Source organism: Seriola aureovittata, chromosome 6 (genome assembly GCF_021018895.1).
Source record: "Seriola aureovittata isolate HTS-2021-v1 ecotype China chromosome 6, ASM2101889v1, whole genome shotgun sequence".
NCBI lineage: Eukaryota > Metazoa > Chordata > Actinopteri > Carangiformes > Carangidae > Seriola > Seriola aureovittata.
In genome coordinates this window covers 8,956,639-8,974,621 of record NC_079369.1, presented here as the reverse complement: position 1 = coordinate 8,974,621, position 17,983 = coordinate 8,956,639, and the positions used below count along the sequence as shown (strand labels likewise).

Below are 17,983 nucleotides of genomic sequence, written 5' to 3'. Positions count from 1 at the left end.
GGTTCTTGACAATTGCGGTTTTCATCATCAGTGTAAGGCTATTATAAAGTGATAACTGCGATACAGTTAAAATAGATGTTGCCTTAAAATTACATCTTGCTGCGCTCATTAATGCTTTGTCCTGTAGCACTAAATGATCATTTAAGTGAAAGAAAGTTTATCTAGAAATTATTTACATCACAGTCACTTCCTTAAAATAACAACCAAACAAATTACTGTTATTGTACGTATCTGACATGTAGCATCTGGGTTACTGCAGAAGGCATTGTGCCTTTTTTAAGCTGCCTCAGGGTAACAGTTTTTTTCATATTTCCAGTTTGTATTAAACAAAACATGAGGAAGTTAAACTTGTCATCTTCACTTCTTGTGTTCTTGTCACTAGCTACTGACACTGCGGTAAGAATGAGAATCGTAGCTAGATAAGACCTGGACAGCTTCTTTAAATTTCTTTTACATATAATAAATGACGTCTTTGTCAATTGGTCAGTTCTGAGAACTTGTAGGTGTAGCAATAAATAAGAAGTGTTACTCATATTTGTAGGGTTTGGTTTCTTCTGGTAGCTTGCCCATAAACTTGCATGAGTAATGTAAGATTGTGTGAAGCCACTCACTTGCCATTTGTTTATTTTACTACCTCTGGCAAGAGACAAATAAGTTGTTTCTTTCTTTGTTTCTTTGCATAAGCCCATCAAAGTTGTTCCTTTGATCTAATTTATATGTAACTAATTGCATTTTTAATTCTGAGAATCTCAGATATGATAACATACACACTTAAGTGTGTAAGTTTTACCCTTCCAGCTGGCATGTGTGTGCCTACAAATTCCAGATGTAATTGAACTTTTCTCTGTTTTGAGAAGAATTTGATATTTTGCTTGAATTGGTCATCACTTAAATTTAGATTTTTGATATTTTATTTTGAAATAGCTTTATCCCGTATGTGCAGAGTGAAAATTTTACAAGAACTCTGTATTTTTGAGAGACAACTGGTTGTGAGGTTTGGCAGCCATGATGGGTAACGGTTAAACTGTGGTGGAAAAGCCTGGCCTATTGACTATCATTGTTGGTGGAGGCCTGAGAGCACCTATGCCACACCACCAGCACATCACCTTAACCACTCACATGCAGAGCCCAGCTGTAAAAATAGATAGGAAAGATTGCCCTAGATATGCTCACACATCCACATACACACATGTAAGACGTAAGATTCACACACGTTCAGGTGTTGATGCGTGGCCTTTGTGGGGACAACCTCACTTACACAGGGAAGAGATATGAGCCGAAGAGATATGAAACCACAAATAGTACATTTAACTGACATTGAGCGAACATCCAGTGAAATGCCTTTTGTTCAGAGGTGCCATTGTTTACAATTTCACCTTTCTTTTACCTTCATCTGGTGGTTAAACTGCAGTGGGTGCTTGTCTCCACCAGGTGGCATTAGATTCATGAAGAAGGGAGAATGGTGGAAGTCTTTTAAATAAATAATGCATAACACTAATCCTACTCCCAACCCCAATGTTAAAGCTTATTTGGAATAAAATCCGGCATATGAAAAATACTTATACATACATTAGTGTTTACTTCACTAATTTACTGCACATACTGTAAGTTCCTCGGAATATAAGCATTTGTCTTTTTGTTCTTTTTGAGACCATATGAATAAAAAACTGCTGTCATTTTTTAAATTTTGGTTCAGTATATGATTTTAAAATGAAAGTACATAAATGATTAATTTTGTACTACATGCTATTGTTATATTCAAATAAAATTGCAGAAATGACTTATAGTCACGTATGTATAAGATATTTCATGTCTGTGGACGCATACTGTTAATGTTAGTGCATGGGCAGGGTTTATTTAAGGTCTATTTAATTTATATTGCGTACATTTTTACATATTTTAATCGGATTTAATTTCCATATAGGATAATAATAATCATTTAGATAATTTAGATTACTGTAAACATACAGAGATTGTATGAGAAACAAAATGGTGTTGGCCATGCACGCCCAGTCTGATCGTGTTACTGCTTTCACATTCCTGTAAACTAATACTCCCACAGTTGCTATGGTGCAAAAACACCATTATTATACTGCCACAGAGACTTTCTAGGACACTAAAGTTATTTAGGTTAGATAAAAAATTCATCCAGTTTGTAAGTGTAGAGTCTTTCTGGATGTGGTTTTTGGTAGTTTACTCCCAAATACTAAAAACGTTTCTGTTTTTACAGTTTAATAACTGCAAAGAATTAGATAAACTAAGCAGTGATTTGATATGCTTATACTCTACTGGCTTAGGTGCTCTTCCTCCACTCCTCTTTCTCTCCTCAGGTAAGGTGCATGGGGAGTACAGTCTCTGACACCAGAACCTTCACCTGGGAGAAAGAGAAAGGCGGGGCCGAGAACATGTTAAGGAAAAAGAGAAACAAGGGGGATGGTCGAAACAGGTGTGCATTATGAAAAGCAGCCGAGAATGGTTATGAAAACAACCGTGTTAATCTCTAGCTGTGGTCGGTGAAGCTTCGTGATTGATGGCTCAGCTATGTCACCTGGTTGCAAGATCTATACAGTGCTCCAGAACAGTACTGGCAAGCAGTGCAGGTAAATGCATGACTCTTTCTGAATTGTGTCGGTTATTTCTACGCTGCTACTTATGATTAGTTTCAGCAACAAAGTTATTATTAACAGCTTTACAAACATAAATCATCAATAATCAAAACAGACTAGTGTCCTCTCTGACTTTCCTCTGTGTTTATTCATTTGTTGACAGATGTGGTCTGGACACTAATTAAGTAACAGGTAAAATATATTGTGACTGTCACTAATAACTTTTCTCATGCAGATTTATTTGCTATGACTTTGTTTTTGAATTCTCACAGCTTTGATGCAGATGGTTGGAGCCGAGCAGTCTCAGTTCTCTCTCATCAGGATTGCTCGCACAGCTTCCAGCAGAGATTCATCCAGAGGAGTTGGTCCATTTCTCAGTATTTCATCATATAGAAAACAAGCCCAGAGTTGCCTTAAATTCACCTTTGTATTTTGTTTGTGTTATGAAGTGGTTAATAGACGCTGGGTAAGGTTTGTGCAGCTACGACTGGCAGCTGAGTCTGTGTAGATCAGCAATGATTTATAGCCTTTTGCCTGCTATGATATACGTTATCATGGTAACACGGCTTAATGAGTTACAAGACAGATAAATGTATATTAGAAGTAGAAAAGCAGTTCTTTCACTGAGTCTTCTCTCTCATGTAGCATAACAGAAGTCTACAAACGTCCTAACCCACCCAACATCATGGCCAAGGAAAATGTGGAAACTGGTATGTCACCTTTGATCTCCATCCTGTATTTTCCTTTTACTTCACCTGCTGACCATTCTATCTTTATTTCACTGTACTCACTGAGATTTATCCAGACGGGAGTGAATAGTGTTTTTGATTTGAAATGAAATATAATTTACATCCATTAACACAAAATTTCAGTGTTGTATCTTGCAGACTGAAATTTTCTCCTGTCGGAGATCATGTGTCTTGATGCTATTAGAAAGGGGCAGATATAAGAATCCCTCTGAGATATGGTTAACAGCAGTACACTACATACACTTGCATATTAATAATACACTCACAGAAACACACACACACACACGCACGCGCACACACACACACATCCATCTGTTGCCTGCAGATGAAAATGATACGTTAAATCACTGTGCAAATGCAGCTGGACTAACAGCCTGACTAACGTGTGTCTGACAGGCCTTTCATGGGAGGTGAGGGCAAACAGCCGCCACTACCACAAACACAAACAGAAGAAATCCTTTTTGTGCTTCCGCTGGGGCCGATACGCTGTGAGTCCGTCCTACATCAGCTTCCTTCCTTCAACATGGTACCTTAACACCTGTTGGCATGCTGATGCCTTGAGAAACAGGTTGATGTGTTGATACGTATGCTTACTTTATGCCTCTCTCTCTCTCTCTCTCTCTCTCTCTCTCTCTCTCTCACTCTGTGTTGCTCTTCTTGTTGGTTGTCAGGACAATAAGGTGCGCAGCTTCAAGTACTCCCCCCTGACTTTTCTGCCCCTGACGCTGTTTGAACAGTTCCAGCGAGTGGCCAATCTCTACTTCCTTCTCATGATGGTGTTGCAGGTCAGATGAAGGCTCTGTTGTTCTTCCTCACTCTGTCTATTCATGTTTTGTTATCTCAAGTTAGCTATTTTCAAATAAGCGGTAGAATAATCAAATAACTCAAATTACCGGAAGAGCAAAACAAAGTAGTGCGCAATCGGGATTGTAAGAGAAAATATGATTTTCTCTGACTTTACAGACAGTCTGAAATCGTAGGAATAATGCCTTCCATGTTCCTTTCACATATCTTGTTCTTTTAGATTGACCTTATATCATGATGTGATACAGGTTATAATAATGATTCTGCTCTCCAGTGCAAGGAGACATCATAAAAAATACAATGAGACCAGATCAGCACAACCAGAACATAAAAAGCACACTTACATAGGTAACAACAACCAACAAGAAAAAATAGAATAAAATATGCTGGTAACACGACAGAGCAGTATAATGTGAACAAATAAGTGTAGTGGTCAGTCAAGAACAGTCTATAAAAATGTTTTTTAGGGCCTGATTTAAAAGACACTGAGACAGTGTCAGCAGACCAAAAACTAACTGGCAGGCTGTTCCTGAGCAGAGGTGCCAGTACAGCAAGAGCTCGATCACGTTGACGACATTAACCTAGAGTCTAACTCAGCAATGAGTGGAAAAAAATGGATTATAAAATAAACTAATATCATGCAAGCTACTTGTGCTGTAATCTGCTAGGATAACAATAATGCAGTAAATATTTTTGTCTGCATGCAAAGACAAGTAAAGGTTGCTTATCCACCTCTTGAACTTTTTTATGGTACCAGAGTTGCCACCCCAGGGCGTCTTCTTAAAGTAAAAATGTTCTTAACCAATGAAATTTGTTCCACTGGATGGATTTGACACTTTGCTGTTTAACCCTGACATCATGAATCCCTCTGCTAAGAGATCATATTAGCATACATTACATTTGTTTTGTGAAGTCTGTAAAAATAATCTTACATCTTTCATAAATTGAATTAATTTTATAATCTTTTTCTATAGCTTTAAGCTGTTTAGTTTGTTTATTATAGTTATTATTACTTGTAGAGACACTGTGTGGGTATGGTGTACACAATGTGTGTGATTACATTTCCCTTTCCTTCTGTGTGTATCCATGCTTACATGTTGTTTCCAGTGTGTCCCTGCCATCTCAGCCATACCCTGGTACATCACTATAATCCCGCTGCTCATGGTGCTCTCTGTGAGAGGGGTGAAAGACCTCGTCAACGACATGGTGAGACCGCCACTAACTCCCTCGTGCCCCCTTTGTCAGGCAGGGGGAGTCTGGGAGGGGGAATATCCCTCAGCGATGAATGCACATGCTTCCACATAAATGCATGATCTAAAACACAAATATACGACCGGCCTCACGCATGCATTTATGCACCTGGCACTTAAGCATGTATGCACTCTTTCTCTCCTTCGTTGTCCTCATTGACTCCTTGTCCTCTCTTCATTGACAGAACCAGTCATCCCAGTAGCATTAATTTTCTCTCCTATCATTAAAGCTTTTCCTTTTAAATGCAGGCGTGATGTTTTGCATGGAGAATTCTCTGGTTAAGTGCATCACTGAGTTACGGTCGTTAACAGCTCTGGGTGAAACGCTTGCTTGACCCCTCTCTATTGACTAATCATTTAGTGGAGGGTGTAAATCTCCCAGCTGGTGTCACTGTAGAGCCCCGGTAATGGCGTTTCTCCTTTCTCCTCTCTCCTGTTCAACCTTTCATGGCCACCCTCACTCCCTCTCACACGCTCCCTGTCCATCACTCTTTTCCTCCATCCTTGTCACGCTTCTCAATCTGTCTCTTTCTCTCTCTTCTCTCATTCTCTTTTACGGTGTGTCTTTCTCACTCTCTCTCTCTCTCTCTCAATCTCGGGTTCAGGCAAGGAGACGCAGTGACTCTGAGATTAACTCCCGACCCTGTGACGTACTCATCTCCCAGAGGTGAGGACAAAGACAGTGGGTTATTCTCTCAGGACTCAGTGCAGGTCCTGTTTGAAACAGCCCTCTAATGAAGCTCTAATGAAGTGTGAATGAGTGAATCCTGAGATGGTCCCTTCGTGCATTAGAGCAGGGCAAAGGCAGAGTATTCTTCGCACCTTTTGGAGGAACTACCACTCTTGATGACATCGTCTCATATCTTCAGATGTAGTCCTACTTCAGCTTGTTTCTGAGAATCTTCATTTCCGATGTCATGTTTTCTCCTGTGGACTAATAGACAACCACAAAGAAGAATTTGTACACTTACAGGCAATATGTTGTAATTGCATGAGAAATGGAGTCAAGAAAAATTAATAGTGCATTGTTTTTTTTGTTTTTTTAGCATTAACAGATATAATTTTAATTGAGGGCCCCACCAGACATGTCTTTAAAATATACACTACAGGTATATTCACATAGATAATCAAAGAGTTTACTCCTGTATTTACAGACATTCCTGATGAAATCAACCTTTTCACTGCCTCACATTTAGAACTTTCTTGAGATGTAGTATAGGCATGAAGTGTGTGTAGTGTTTGTTCATTACTGATTAAATAATAATTTGGGGAAATTTTAGTCCCACGTTTTGAATTTTGGTTGTGCGGCTATTTTTTTCAATCTCTGTGTCATGTTTATATATGAAATTTAGTAAGTTGTTACATTTGATCAACTACAAATCATATGAGGTGCTTGTAGGCTAGTAATCCATATTTGCGAGAAGAAAATTTAACTTTTACTTATTAAATGTGTTTACTGCTCATGTGCTCTGTGTCTCAGTTTCAACGGGGCACAGTGGAAGGACCTGTGTGTGGGAGACGTACTACGGATCCACAAAGACCAAGTCATCCCTGTGAGATACACCATTTATACACATAAAAAAACAACACAGCAAAGTTGTTTTGAAGAAAACAAAGTGTCTGATTAATCATTGATGTGCAAGTAGAATACGATTGCATTAACTACTTGCTAGACTACACTATAAGGTAGAATGTGTATAAAGAAGAACATTTCAACATGCAGGAGTTGAAAGATAAATGCTCTGTAGCTCTATTTGTATTCCCAGTAACTTTCCACTCAACCTTCTCTCTCTGTTATTTTCTCACAGGCTGATCTTCTCCTCCTGTGCAGTTCAGAGCCTCACAGTTTGTGTTATGTGGAGACAGCGGACATCGATGGGTGAGAATCACAGTTAACGTAATCACTATGTTTTTATATATAATTACATAATTATAATCACTCATTCTGATACCTTATTCTTCATTCATCATCTGATTCATTGTATAATCATAAACAGCATATATGATTGGATGTATTAGCTTCGTGAGGATTATACGTATAGTAGTAGTAGTAGTGGATTTTTCCTGTCGTTTCTGCACACAGAGAGACCAACCTCAAGTATCGGCAGGCTCTCAGTGTTACACATGCTGAGCTGACCTCTCACCCCTCAGAGGAGACCCTCGCTGCCTTTGATGGTTGTGATTTCTATTCAGAAAACAGATTCCAAAATGTGTTCATTTTCAAATAGAGTAAAAAGTAAATGTAACCTCTCATTTTACAGGTGTTGTGCTCTGTGAGGAACCCAACAATCGCCTGTACACCTTCAGAGGCCAGCTGCACTGGAGAGGAGAGAGTCATCTGCTGGACAACGAGCACATCCTCCTGAGGGGAACAGTCCTACGCAACACAGAGTTTGCTTATGGCTTGACCTTATACACTGGTACATGTAGAACAATGTATTGAGTTTCAAAGAGGGGATATCATCACAGATTTCTCTGGAATTCCTGTGCTTGAGAAATTATGCTAGGATGCTACAGTTGTTGTTCATAAAATGGTTATGAGCCACCCTCAATCTGCCCTGTTGAGTTTAATACTTAGACACTGATGCAAAGAGGATGAAGAGAAGCAGGGATATATGGCACAACGTGTACGATAAAAGTGATAAGATTATTGCAAAATGTTTTGTTTCCAGGCCACCTATCCTCTTTCACCCTCTACTGTGGCCTCCACTAGCTTCAATGACAAATTTTATTATGTGGAATACATTATACTGCTAATTATGGACAGTACTTAACTCCTGCAGGAGTGGGTCTGTTAACGTCTGGCAGATTACAGGCTCCTCCTGTCTTTTAAGTGATCATTGATCGGATATTACTGAACCTGGCAGAGGTGTCATGGATCTCACTGTTATGACCCTTTCAGTTCTGGTGAAGCAGATCAATAGATCAAATTCTTCCAGAGATGGGTTTTATACCATCCATCAGAGAATGTCTATTGGTATGATCCCAGTTGAGCTTGATTATAACTCTTAACCCTCCTTACACACACTTGACATAGCCTGCTTTAAATTAAGTACTACCAAGGTTGACATATTATTGTCGTTGTAGGACTAAGTTGGAATCACTTTTCTGTGCTTGGACAGTTTGGAGATATGACACACATTCTCAGTTTTGTCATTTTTACACATTCAACTCAATGTCTTTCAGAAGTCGATCTGAGAGTGAGACAACACCACTGGAAAACATAGTGTGATACTTTATTGATCCCTGCAAGGGAAATTCTCTCCTCCCCCCCCCCCCCCCCCCCCCCCCCCCGACCTCTCAGCATCGGGGTCAGACACCCCCGGAGCTGGTAGGGCTTCAGCATCTTGCTCAAGGGCACATCAGCAGATGCTCGCTGACACGAGGGCTCGAACTCTCACCCTCTGGCTGCACGATGGCCTCCCGACTTGCTCGGCCAGGCCACTGCAGCAACAGCATCTAATAGCAGTCTGTTCTGTACCAGGCGTGGACACTAAGATCCTGAGGAACTGCGGGAAACTGAGAGTGAAGACGACGCGAACGGAAAAAGTTTTCAACAGAGTGGTGATCGGGGTGAGTGGATAAAGGCCAGGGGGATGACAACCATGAGGCATTGAGTGGAGTTACTATAAACTGTGTTTGTCTATATTTTGGATCTCCAGATAGTCCTGTCCGTGCTGCTGACAGCTCTGCTTCTTGCCATCGGCAGCGGCGTGTTTTCGAGTCAGGTCATGAGCCAGACAGGGGTTCTGTCAGCTCTTGTGGTTAACGGCAATCCAGTCTACACCGGGTTCCTCATCTTCTGGAGCTACATCATCTTGCTCAGCCCGGCCATGCCAATAGCCCTCTACATCTCGTTAGTCGCATCTGCAATACTGCATTCTCCGATATACATGTGTTCAGCACACTTGTGTTCGTGTGTATACTGTTTTACTCTGTATGTGCCGTCCATGGCTGTGTGTCCACAGGTTTGAGGTGATCCACACGATCCATAGCCTGTTTATTGGCTGGGATATAGAGATGTATTGGCAGCAGGCAGACAGACCGGCCCAGGCCAGGAATACCTCATTGACTGAGGAGCTTGGCCAAGTGGGATACCTGCTGAGTGACAAAACTGGGACACTAACTCAGAACCGTTTGCTCTTCAGACAGTGCTGCATCGCTGGGGAGATCTATGGTAACATCTCACATTAATAAAATGAATTGGTCTCATGATTTTCCACTCAGTAAATTACTACTCTATTATACAAAGTAGTTTTCTATCTGATATTTTAATTTTCCTGCTTAGAAAAAAACACCAAACCATAGCGGGCACAAAAACAAAATATCTATCTGGCTTCATGTGGAACATGTAGCTGGAAATTAAACCACTCAGACTTTTAAACAACCTCACCATCTAATAAGAAATAAAATCACCTTCCTCTCCTGTTTCTCCTGCTCTTTTACTTTACCTAAGCATCCAGCTTCAACAAGATGTACATCAAGTTGTGAATGCAACATGCTCTCAAAATGCCTATTTACAGGACGTCAAGCAACTTTGATTATAGTTATGTAGCTATGTCAGGAAAAAGCTATGGTTCACTATAAAGTTAAGACAGATAACAGAAACCTTACCTTTCCTGTTCTGTAAAAATCTTCAAATTAGAAAATCATGAACAGGCCATCATTAGTCAGATGAGCTTGCTCAATTCAATAGAAAAAATTACTGTTTTTGTTTTTAAATACTGTAGATTGAACTCCTGACTGGTGGAAGAATTAGCAAAACAAAGGGATGGAAGTTGAACACTTTTCTCCTTTGGTAAATAAAATAGACCATTCATTGTGATTATAAGAAAAGTTTTGCAAGCAATACACAAGTGGTGGCAATGAGACACGTTTTCATATTCTTGTTCACCCAAGAGTGTCCAGTTTGTTCGTCCAGTTTGTCTCCAAGAATGTGTGAGGTTAAAAGATTGTATCCTGTCTAATCACCACGGTATTTTGTGAAATTTATTAAACAGGGTTTGATAATGAGCAGTGAGCAAAGTTTCCTCACCGGCTTACAGTGGAACAAAGATCACTCTGGGGAAGCGACATGACATAAACTCATTCCTCAAGAGAGCGACAACAAGAGACGCTTAACATGCTCATATTCAACAGCCATGAGTCCGTCTACTAAATATTTAACACCAGCTCTGCCCACAGAAGACAAACTGTAATTGAAACCTTGTCAGAGTCACATCAACCATATGTTGTATGTCTGAGCCATTTCCTGCTTCAGACCCCCATGTCTTTCTTTCTTTCTTTCTTTCTTTCTTTCTTTCTTTCTTTCTTTCTTTCTTTCTTTCTTTTTCAATGCTTTTTGCAACTCATTAAGTATAACATGTTTCTACTTTCACAGGTGATGCATCAGTCAGGGCAGAGGACGTGGAGGTAGCATATTATTAATCTTTGTATCATCTCTACATGACTGTTTTTACATCAGAATTTCTGCTGTAACATTGTATAATGTCAATGCACAGTAACATGTAGTGTGCCATCTTTTTCCCTCTGTGCGTGCAGCCCATGGACTTAAGCTGGAATATGTTCTCCTGCGGTGGTCTGTTCATGTCGGCTCCCAGCCTGGTGGAGAAACTCAGAGGACAGCAGTGTCCGTTCAGCAGACATTTCCTCAGAGCACTCTCTTTGTGTCACACTGTCATGGCAGAGTGGAAGGAAGGTGAGCTTGTGTATCTGTGTGTGTTTGTGATTTAGATCAAGATACGTGAGCTGTCGTCCCCCACCTGATAAAATAGTTAAACCTCAGTCAAGAGCTGACCGCACTGGTCTGATATTTGATGAAATCATGATGTGTGATTCTTATTTCTGTTGTGTTTTTGTATTACACTGACTGACCTGATGGGTGTGCTACAATTAATAGATAATTCACTTTAATCTCAGACACCACTTGTCCAGTGTTAAAAAAATTTGAAAGGAAGATGTATTTTGTCACAGTTATCTTTCTACCACTAAGCTTCTGGTCTGATTCTGCTGTAATAAAACACACGGATAAGGCTAGTGACTGGCATAATGGACCATTTGTGAATGACAACATGTTTATTTCCAACTTGTGTGCTGATCCCATTCCTCCAGAGGCTCCAGTTTACCAGGCTGCATCCCCAGATGAGGAGGCTCTTGTTGGTGCAGCCAGGGAGCTGGGCTGGGTCTTCCTGACAAGGACAAGAGACTTCATCATCGTCTCTGAGCTGGGTGTTACGCGACAATATCAGCTACTGGCACTGCTTGACTTTACCAGCAAGAGGAGACGCATGTCTGTATTGGGTGAGAGTGGCCCTCTAAGTACACACTAACAAAATGTCTTCCACCTTTCAACCTCTGTTATAATTACACATATAAGTTATCCCCTGTCACCATCTTTTCTGGATAAATTTATGTGTATCGGTTTTGTGTTGTTTTCCAGTTCGGGAGCCAGAGGGTGGGTTAAAGCTGTACTGTAAAGGGGCGGACATAGTGATCCTGGAGAGACTGCAGAGGGACTGTGCATATCAGGAAAGGACAGAAAGATCCCTTGAGGTGAAGCAAAGTTTCTATTGAACCAGTAGCGTGTGCTGCACAGTACACCTACTGAGCCTACAATTTATATGTCATATATTATGCATTACTATATTATATGTCAGGATATTTTGGTCTCCAATTCAGTATTAAAGAGTTCAAAATGACACATTATGTGAAACTCCAGTTTTACTAATTGCAGTGCCCGGCCAAGAAATGATCCTGCACATAACAGTGCAGTGATGCAGTGCAGTGAGCTTTAGAGATGCTGGTAGGAGCAGGATTTTGTTACCTTTGGACATGTTAGCTGGTTCCCCCTGTTTCCAGTCATTATGCTGAGCTAAGCTGAGGGGCTGCTGGCTGTAGCTTCACATATAGTCATGTTTCCAAAATGTTGACTATTCCTTTAAGAGCAGTAAAACAGAGGTGCACAGTTATGGGTTAAACACCATAAAATAATTTGTAGTTTCTTCTTCTTGATCATGTGTGTGAGTCAAATTGGACCTACAATATCTTCTGTCATTTGTTATCAACCGTCTTATCATATTTTTGGCTGGACTGCAACAAAACTGTTTGATCCCTCATGTGTGTGTAATGTGTGAGAGACAAAACAGGAAAGATATGTCCTTGCTTCTAACTTTCCCTCTGAGTGATAATTATATGGGTAAATATAGCCAAAATCACAGCACAGTTTGTGTCTTGAACTTATGTGTTTGGTGATTTTGTCAGACGACATCGCTGTTATAAAATCAGGAAATGGGTTGGAAGTTAACATGTAGTCTTAATGGGCTGCGTTACAGTCACCATTTCAAACCTGCTCTGTTGTCTGACAACAGAAACAGAAAAACATGTAACTGACAACAGCTTTGTAGGAAATTTGGCTGTATCAAAATACTGTATATGTGAGCCTGGAGAGAAGCAAACAGATAAAGAGCTGAAACCTGCTGACACTAGGCAAAATGCAAATAGGCCACAACTATGTCAGTTGTTTACAGTGGTTCCACAACTGTTTTTACTACATCCTCAATTTGAGGGTTTGAGAGTCATTAAAGATCCAGTAAAAGAAAGGATCAGGCCAGTCATCTCAGGTTTAGTCCTACTGAGACTAGTAGTTTGTCTCATGTTTTCTCTGTCGATCCTTCAATTCTTCCTGAAAGATCACTCAGTAAATAATGTGCAACCTATCAAATAACGTGTTAACTTATCTTCTGTCAGCTGTTTGCTCAGGCTTGTCTGAGGACTTTGTGTGTTGCGGTTCGATCTGTCCCTGAGGCATCATGGGAGCAGTGGAGTAAAACTCTGGCCCAGTCTGCTGCCATGGCGACCTGTGACCGTGATGCACTGCTGGAAAAGTTATATGACCAGATGGAGAGAGAGCTGCAGGTGGGCTTTTCTTTTATGTTTATTGTCAATCCTTCATTTAGAATGGTATAGCAGATCACTGAAAACACACACATGACCAGCACAGAAAACCCTTTTAAATCAAGCTTGTGCTTAAGGATTTCTGCACTGTGTTTCCCTGAATTAAGTTTTATACGTGTTGAGCCAGAATAGTTCTTTGAAGAAAATTGAATCCCTGTTTGCCTGAGACTTAAGGTAATACGATATGTTTTTTTCATGCTATGAGGTTGAATATCACCCATATCGTCTCTTTGTTGTATTCGTGCTTCTATGTAATAAAGCTGATATCCTGTAGGAAAGGTAAAAATGCTTACTTTCATGTTTTGTAGCTTCTGGGGGTGACGGCTATAGAGGACAGGCTTCAGGAGGGCGTTCCTGAGACTATTTCTCTGCTTCAACAGGCTGGGCTTAAAGTATGGGTACTGACTGGGGACAAAAAAGGTATTGTGACATACTGTAGCAGGAAGGGGGAATGGCACCATTTTAAATGCTGAGCTGTAGCTACATGAAAACAAAGTCTCACTATGGTTTAAGTCTTTGCTTCTCTCTTCTCTGCTCCACTTTCCTTCACCCTTATAGAGACTGCAGTGAATATTGGATATTCTTGCAAACTACTGGATCCTGATACCAGATTACTGGAATGGCAGGAGCTGAGGTTGGCAATGATAAAAAAAAAAAATTAAAAAAAATACACAAGCACACACATGCACACACTCACACCATCTCATTGATCTTTGTGTGTTTGCCCCTGCAGACAGATACTCCAGGCCCCAGACCCAGGGGTCAGTTTCTTCAAGGCCAGACAGACAGAGCTGTGGGCGGTAGACATGGAGACGGCTAGAGCAAAGACTGCTGTGGTCCTCACTGGACCTGAGCTGGTAAACTCCGGACTCTACAGTAAATAGGTTGCTTATTAAGTTTTTAAATGGTCAAATAGCTGTCATCATGTACTTTGCAAATGACTCATGAAAAGTTGTGTTGTTTATATCAGAGGTCATTTGAAAGCAGAAATACAAGCCTCTACTACTGTTTACATTGTAATAGGGTACTGACATAAAAAATAAGATTTTAGGCATCAGTTTTTCTCTAAAAATATACTCTGGCATAAGATGCCTCAAAGACCCTGATGGCCTCCTCCTGTATATGAACATAAGAGTTTCTGCCCAAGTTACAACAGTTTTGGTGTTTTCACATATGTCTGTCTGTGCCTCTTTCTCTGTGCTCACTGATTTGATTTGCTGTGATGTAACATACCACCATGCACCAATTGGTATTTAGCAACTTTTAATCGAAATCTGATGACATTTGTGTCATCACAGTCAGTCACTGTCAGACAGATCTGATACAGCCACACACAGAACAAATAAAGACAAGTTTTTGAGTGTTAAACTTTTTCCAACCTGTGGCTTTTTGCATATCTAGTCATGAATGTTTGAGGTTATGGTGACATTTTTTTAGGGGCTTTAGAAAATGATTACTACTGTGAGATGTCAAAGCCACCTCAAAACAGAGACCATCTTGAACCCAAAAGCAAAGTTGGCAACTCCTCTAAATGTCCATTAAAGTTTTAAAAGGTCATTTCATACAAATATATCCTAAACTGAGCTGCTCGATGATGATGTTTGTACCCCAGGAAGAGTTTGATCAGAGACCAGAATGGGGCGCCACGTTCATGAGCCTGGCAGAGCAGTGTCAGTCGGTGCTGTGCTGCCGTGTAACACCCGGACAGAAGGCTGACATCGTCACGTTGGTCAGAAAGCACACCAGCTCAGTCACCATGTCCATCGGGGACGGTGCCAATGATGTAAACATGATCAAGAGTAAGTCAGGCGACAAGGAAAGATGACAGAGAAAATGTGTGTTTGTAGCTCTAAACTGTAGACTGTGTCTGTGTTCATGTTTTTTACATTTCTCTTCCTCTTTTTCGATCCCTGTCTTTTCTTGCTGTCATCCACCAGCGGCTCATGTTGGTGTTGGAGTGGCAGGAGTGGAAGGAGGTCAGGCAGTGCAGAATGCAGACTTTGCATTGTCCCAGTTCAGGTTTCTGCAGAGGCTGCTACTGATCCACGGGCGCTGGTCATACAGGCGCATTTCCCTCTTTCTGCGCTACTTCCTGTTTAAGACCTGTGGCTTTGCTCTGGTGCACATATGGTTTAGTTTCTTCAATGGCTTCAGTGCTCAGGTTAGCCACATGTGAATTAAATTCAATGACATGAAGCCTTAAAGTCACATAATGAATTGAAGTTGAACATGGAGAAAACATCTTGCATTTATTCCAGTCTGTTTCTCTCTTTCAGTCTATGTATGAGACATGGTTCATCGCTTTCTACACAGTCTTCTACACAGCGTCCCCTGTTATTTGTTTTGCCTTCTTTGAACAGGTGATACAGAGGTTTTTATTAACTGATTAATCAGATAAATATTTCTGTCATAACACTTCAGGCTGCCTCTTTGTGTGGTAGGATGTGTGTGCAGAAAGCAGCCTGAAGGGGCCGGAGCTGTACAAGTCTGGACAGAGACAGGAGCTCTCCAGCCCTCTGATGCTTTCCTTGTCGCTCCTGTATGCTGTCTACACTTCGCTCGTTCTCTTCTTCATCCCGTTAGGAGTTTTCTACAACACAGCTTTTGACCTCCAGACAATGGCAGTCACTGTCTCCATGGCCGCCACATTTATTGCCACAATTGAGGTCAGGATCACATTTCCTATTTAAAAAATCACAGATGATATCACGTCATTTTGGTTACAAGGAATATTTTAACATTTTAACTCTTTAAATGTAATAATGATACTGCCTTACTGATAATTAAATCTAATGTCATAATGTGATGTGATTTTGTTACATCATCTGTGGGCACATCTGTGCATTTGACAAAATGAAAAACAAAATAAGAGAAATCAAAATGATCATGTGCATATAAACACAAAAGTATTATCTGTGGAAAAAGTAAACATTGTTATTGTGACTCTACACTTTATCATTTAGAAATGATGAACTCTACTCTTTCAACCTGCAGCTGGAGTAACCAAAAATGAGACACATTATAATGACAATTTAAATTACTGAACAGTGTTCTGTCATACACTATCACAGCATGGTATAGTAATCAGAACAGTAAATAAAGGAGCGAACTGGCAGAGGTTGCTAATGTGGCCATTAAACTGTTCAGAAGACCAGTTTTGGAACAGAGGGTGAGGATGAAGGCTCCTTCTATAACAGAGGGAACGTCAAATCCCCTGTTCTTTTAATTTGGAGAGGCTAAATTCTGGTAGGTGCTACAAAATGCCTCTGGTAACAATATAGGTATAACATAACAAGTCATCTATCACACAGGCAGTTGGTTTGCTCAGTTCTTAGAGACTCAATCTTAATCTAATATTTACCTGAGTTGTGTTGGTCTGTTGGTTATTGCAATTGGCTGGAAACTGTTAAAAGGCTGCAGAGAGATTTGCCAATACAGAAAAGTCAACATGAATTGCGTTGTTACATTTTCTTTAATTTTACAATAAGAAGTTTGCATCTCCTTTAATATGAACAACATTTAACATTATTCATATAATCATATCTGAAACAAATGTGTTTTTAACCACTCCTGTACCCAAAGATACGTCCACATGTACCATGCTTTACAGTGTCGCTGTTTGTCTGTCAGATTATGCTGCTGACCAGATACTGGACGAAGTTCAATATCGCAGCTGTGTGTGTCTCTCTGCTGCTGTTCTTCATCTTTACAAGGATCACCCACAACAACCGCCTGTTTCAGAGATCACCCAGCGACTACAACTTTATTGGTACACTTCTCTACTTATTGCAGGCCTCCTGGCTGTGGCCATTTTAACATCCCATTACTGCAGGGACTGCTGGATTTGATTCAGATGGAGACAAACAATATCAAAAGAACAGATAACAACATACACCACAGCATGAAATGTCCATTTCAATGATTATTTAATGTGGTTTCTTTGAATTGAAGGATCCGCCACTGTGCCTGTGAGCAGGTTTGATTGCTCTGTGTGTGTGCTTTTCGTCAGGCGTGTCTGATAAGGCCTTCATCGATCCAGTTGTGTGGCTCACAGCTCTGCTCACAGCCTGGACAGCCGTTTTGCCCTCAGTGACCACTCATGCCCTCAATGTCATCCTCACCGTCCATGACAAACACAAGGTGAGACAACTGCATGAAAAAAAACAGAAGAAAAATTCAATTGAGACAATAAGGGAAAGAGGTGCAGTACCAGTGGATGTTAGATATCCGTTGAAATGAAGATATTCTTACAGCCTTTCTCAGCCTTTTTCCAAACTACTGGAAACTTAGCTGTCTCCGAAACGAGCTGCAGCTGCCTTACTCAGGTGTTACCAATGGTTACATAATATTGTCAGTATTTTTCTCACTGATAATTCTTGGGTTGTGTACGTCTCACTGCTTTTCTGACTTCTTTGTTTGCTGCTTTAAGATGCTGTTGACATGTTTGGAAATGTAAATGTTTGACTTGAGGACCAGCTCAATATGACACTGAATTTAGATGCCATTTCATGTTATTTTGGATCTGTAAAAAGACTGAGATTGTGAACCAGGGCTTGTGAGGTTTTTTTTTCTGAGATGTTTTGAGTTTTTTTGCCTTACACCAAGTTACTGAGACATCATT

General features: G+C 40.5%; 2 protein-coding genes across 2 annotated transcripts in view; both read left to right on the top strand.

Moving 5' to 3' along the window:
- Positions 1 to 3,254: 3,254 nt before the first annotated feature.
- LOC130170896 (phospholipid-transporting ATPase IK-like) lies at positions 3,255 to 4,149 on the top strand. Its single transcript, XM_056378592.1, has 3 exons — positions 3,255 to 3,316; positions 3,752 to 3,843; positions 4,027 to 4,149. Exons 1-3 carry the CDS (start codon positions 3,292 to 3,294, stop codon positions 4,147 to 4,149), a joined length of 240 nt encoding a protein of 79 aa, XP_056234567.1. The 5' UTR covers positions 3,255 to 3,291.
- Positions 4,150 to 6,630: 2,481 nt separating this feature from the next.
- LOC130170894 (phospholipid-transporting ATPase IC-like) overlaps positions 6,631 to 17,983 on the top strand; it is a 17,034-nt gene continuing 5,681 nt past the window's right edge. Inside the window, exons 1-22 of the mRNA XM_056378591.1 lie at positions 6,631 to 6,635; positions 6,890 to 6,962; positions 7,218 to 7,288; positions 7,493 to 7,584; positions 7,671 to 7,829; positions 8,894 to 8,982; positions 9,057 to 9,265; positions 9,378 to 9,586; positions 10,790 to 10,821; positions 10,951 to 11,107; positions 11,521 to 11,709; positions 11,849 to 11,961; positions 13,156 to 13,323; positions 13,671 to 13,782; positions 13,921 to 13,996; positions 14,096 to 14,219; positions 14,975 to 15,161; positions 15,300 to 15,523; positions 15,639 to 15,722; positions 15,804 to 16,028; positions 16,993 to 17,131; positions 17,372 to 17,502. Coding sequence (XP_056234566.1) covers positions 6,631 to 6,635; positions 6,890 to 6,962; positions 7,218 to 7,288; positions 7,493 to 7,584; positions 7,671 to 7,829; positions 8,894 to 8,982; positions 9,057 to 9,265; positions 9,378 to 9,586; positions 10,790 to 10,821; positions 10,951 to 11,107; positions 11,521 to 11,709; positions 11,849 to 11,961; positions 13,156 to 13,323; positions 13,671 to 13,782; positions 13,921 to 13,996; positions 14,096 to 14,219; positions 14,975 to 15,161; positions 15,300 to 15,523; positions 15,639 to 15,722; positions 15,804 to 16,028; positions 16,993 to 17,131; positions 17,372 to 17,502 — 2,868 coding nt within the window. The remainder of the gene's footprint in view (positions 6,636 to 6,889; positions 6,963 to 7,217; positions 7,289 to 7,492; positions 7,585 to 7,670; positions 7,830 to 8,893; positions 8,983 to 9,056; positions 9,266 to 9,377; positions 9,587 to 10,789; positions 10,822 to 10,950; positions 11,108 to 11,520; positions 11,710 to 11,848; positions 11,962 to 13,155; positions 13,324 to 13,670; positions 13,783 to 13,920; positions 13,997 to 14,095; positions 14,220 to 14,974; positions 15,162 to 15,299; positions 15,524 to 15,638; positions 15,723 to 15,803; positions 16,029 to 16,992; positions 17,132 to 17,371; positions 17,503 to 17,983) is intronic.

What these genes read in the sequence shown, in the direction of transcription:
- LOC130170896 (XM_056378592.1), top strand. Translation starts at nt 3,292, where the DNA reads ATGGCCAAGGAAAATGTGGAAACTG. An exon ending in CAAGGAAAATGTGGAAACTG is followed by an intron (nt 3,317 to 3,751) that starts GTATGTCACCTT and finishes TGTGTCTGACAG; the next exon opens with GCCTTTCATGGGAGGTGAGG. An exon ending in TCCGCTGGGGCCGATACGCT is followed by an intron (nt 3,844 to 4,026) that starts GTGAGTCCGTCC and finishes GTTGGTTGTCAG; the next exon opens with GACAATAAGGTGCGCAGCTT.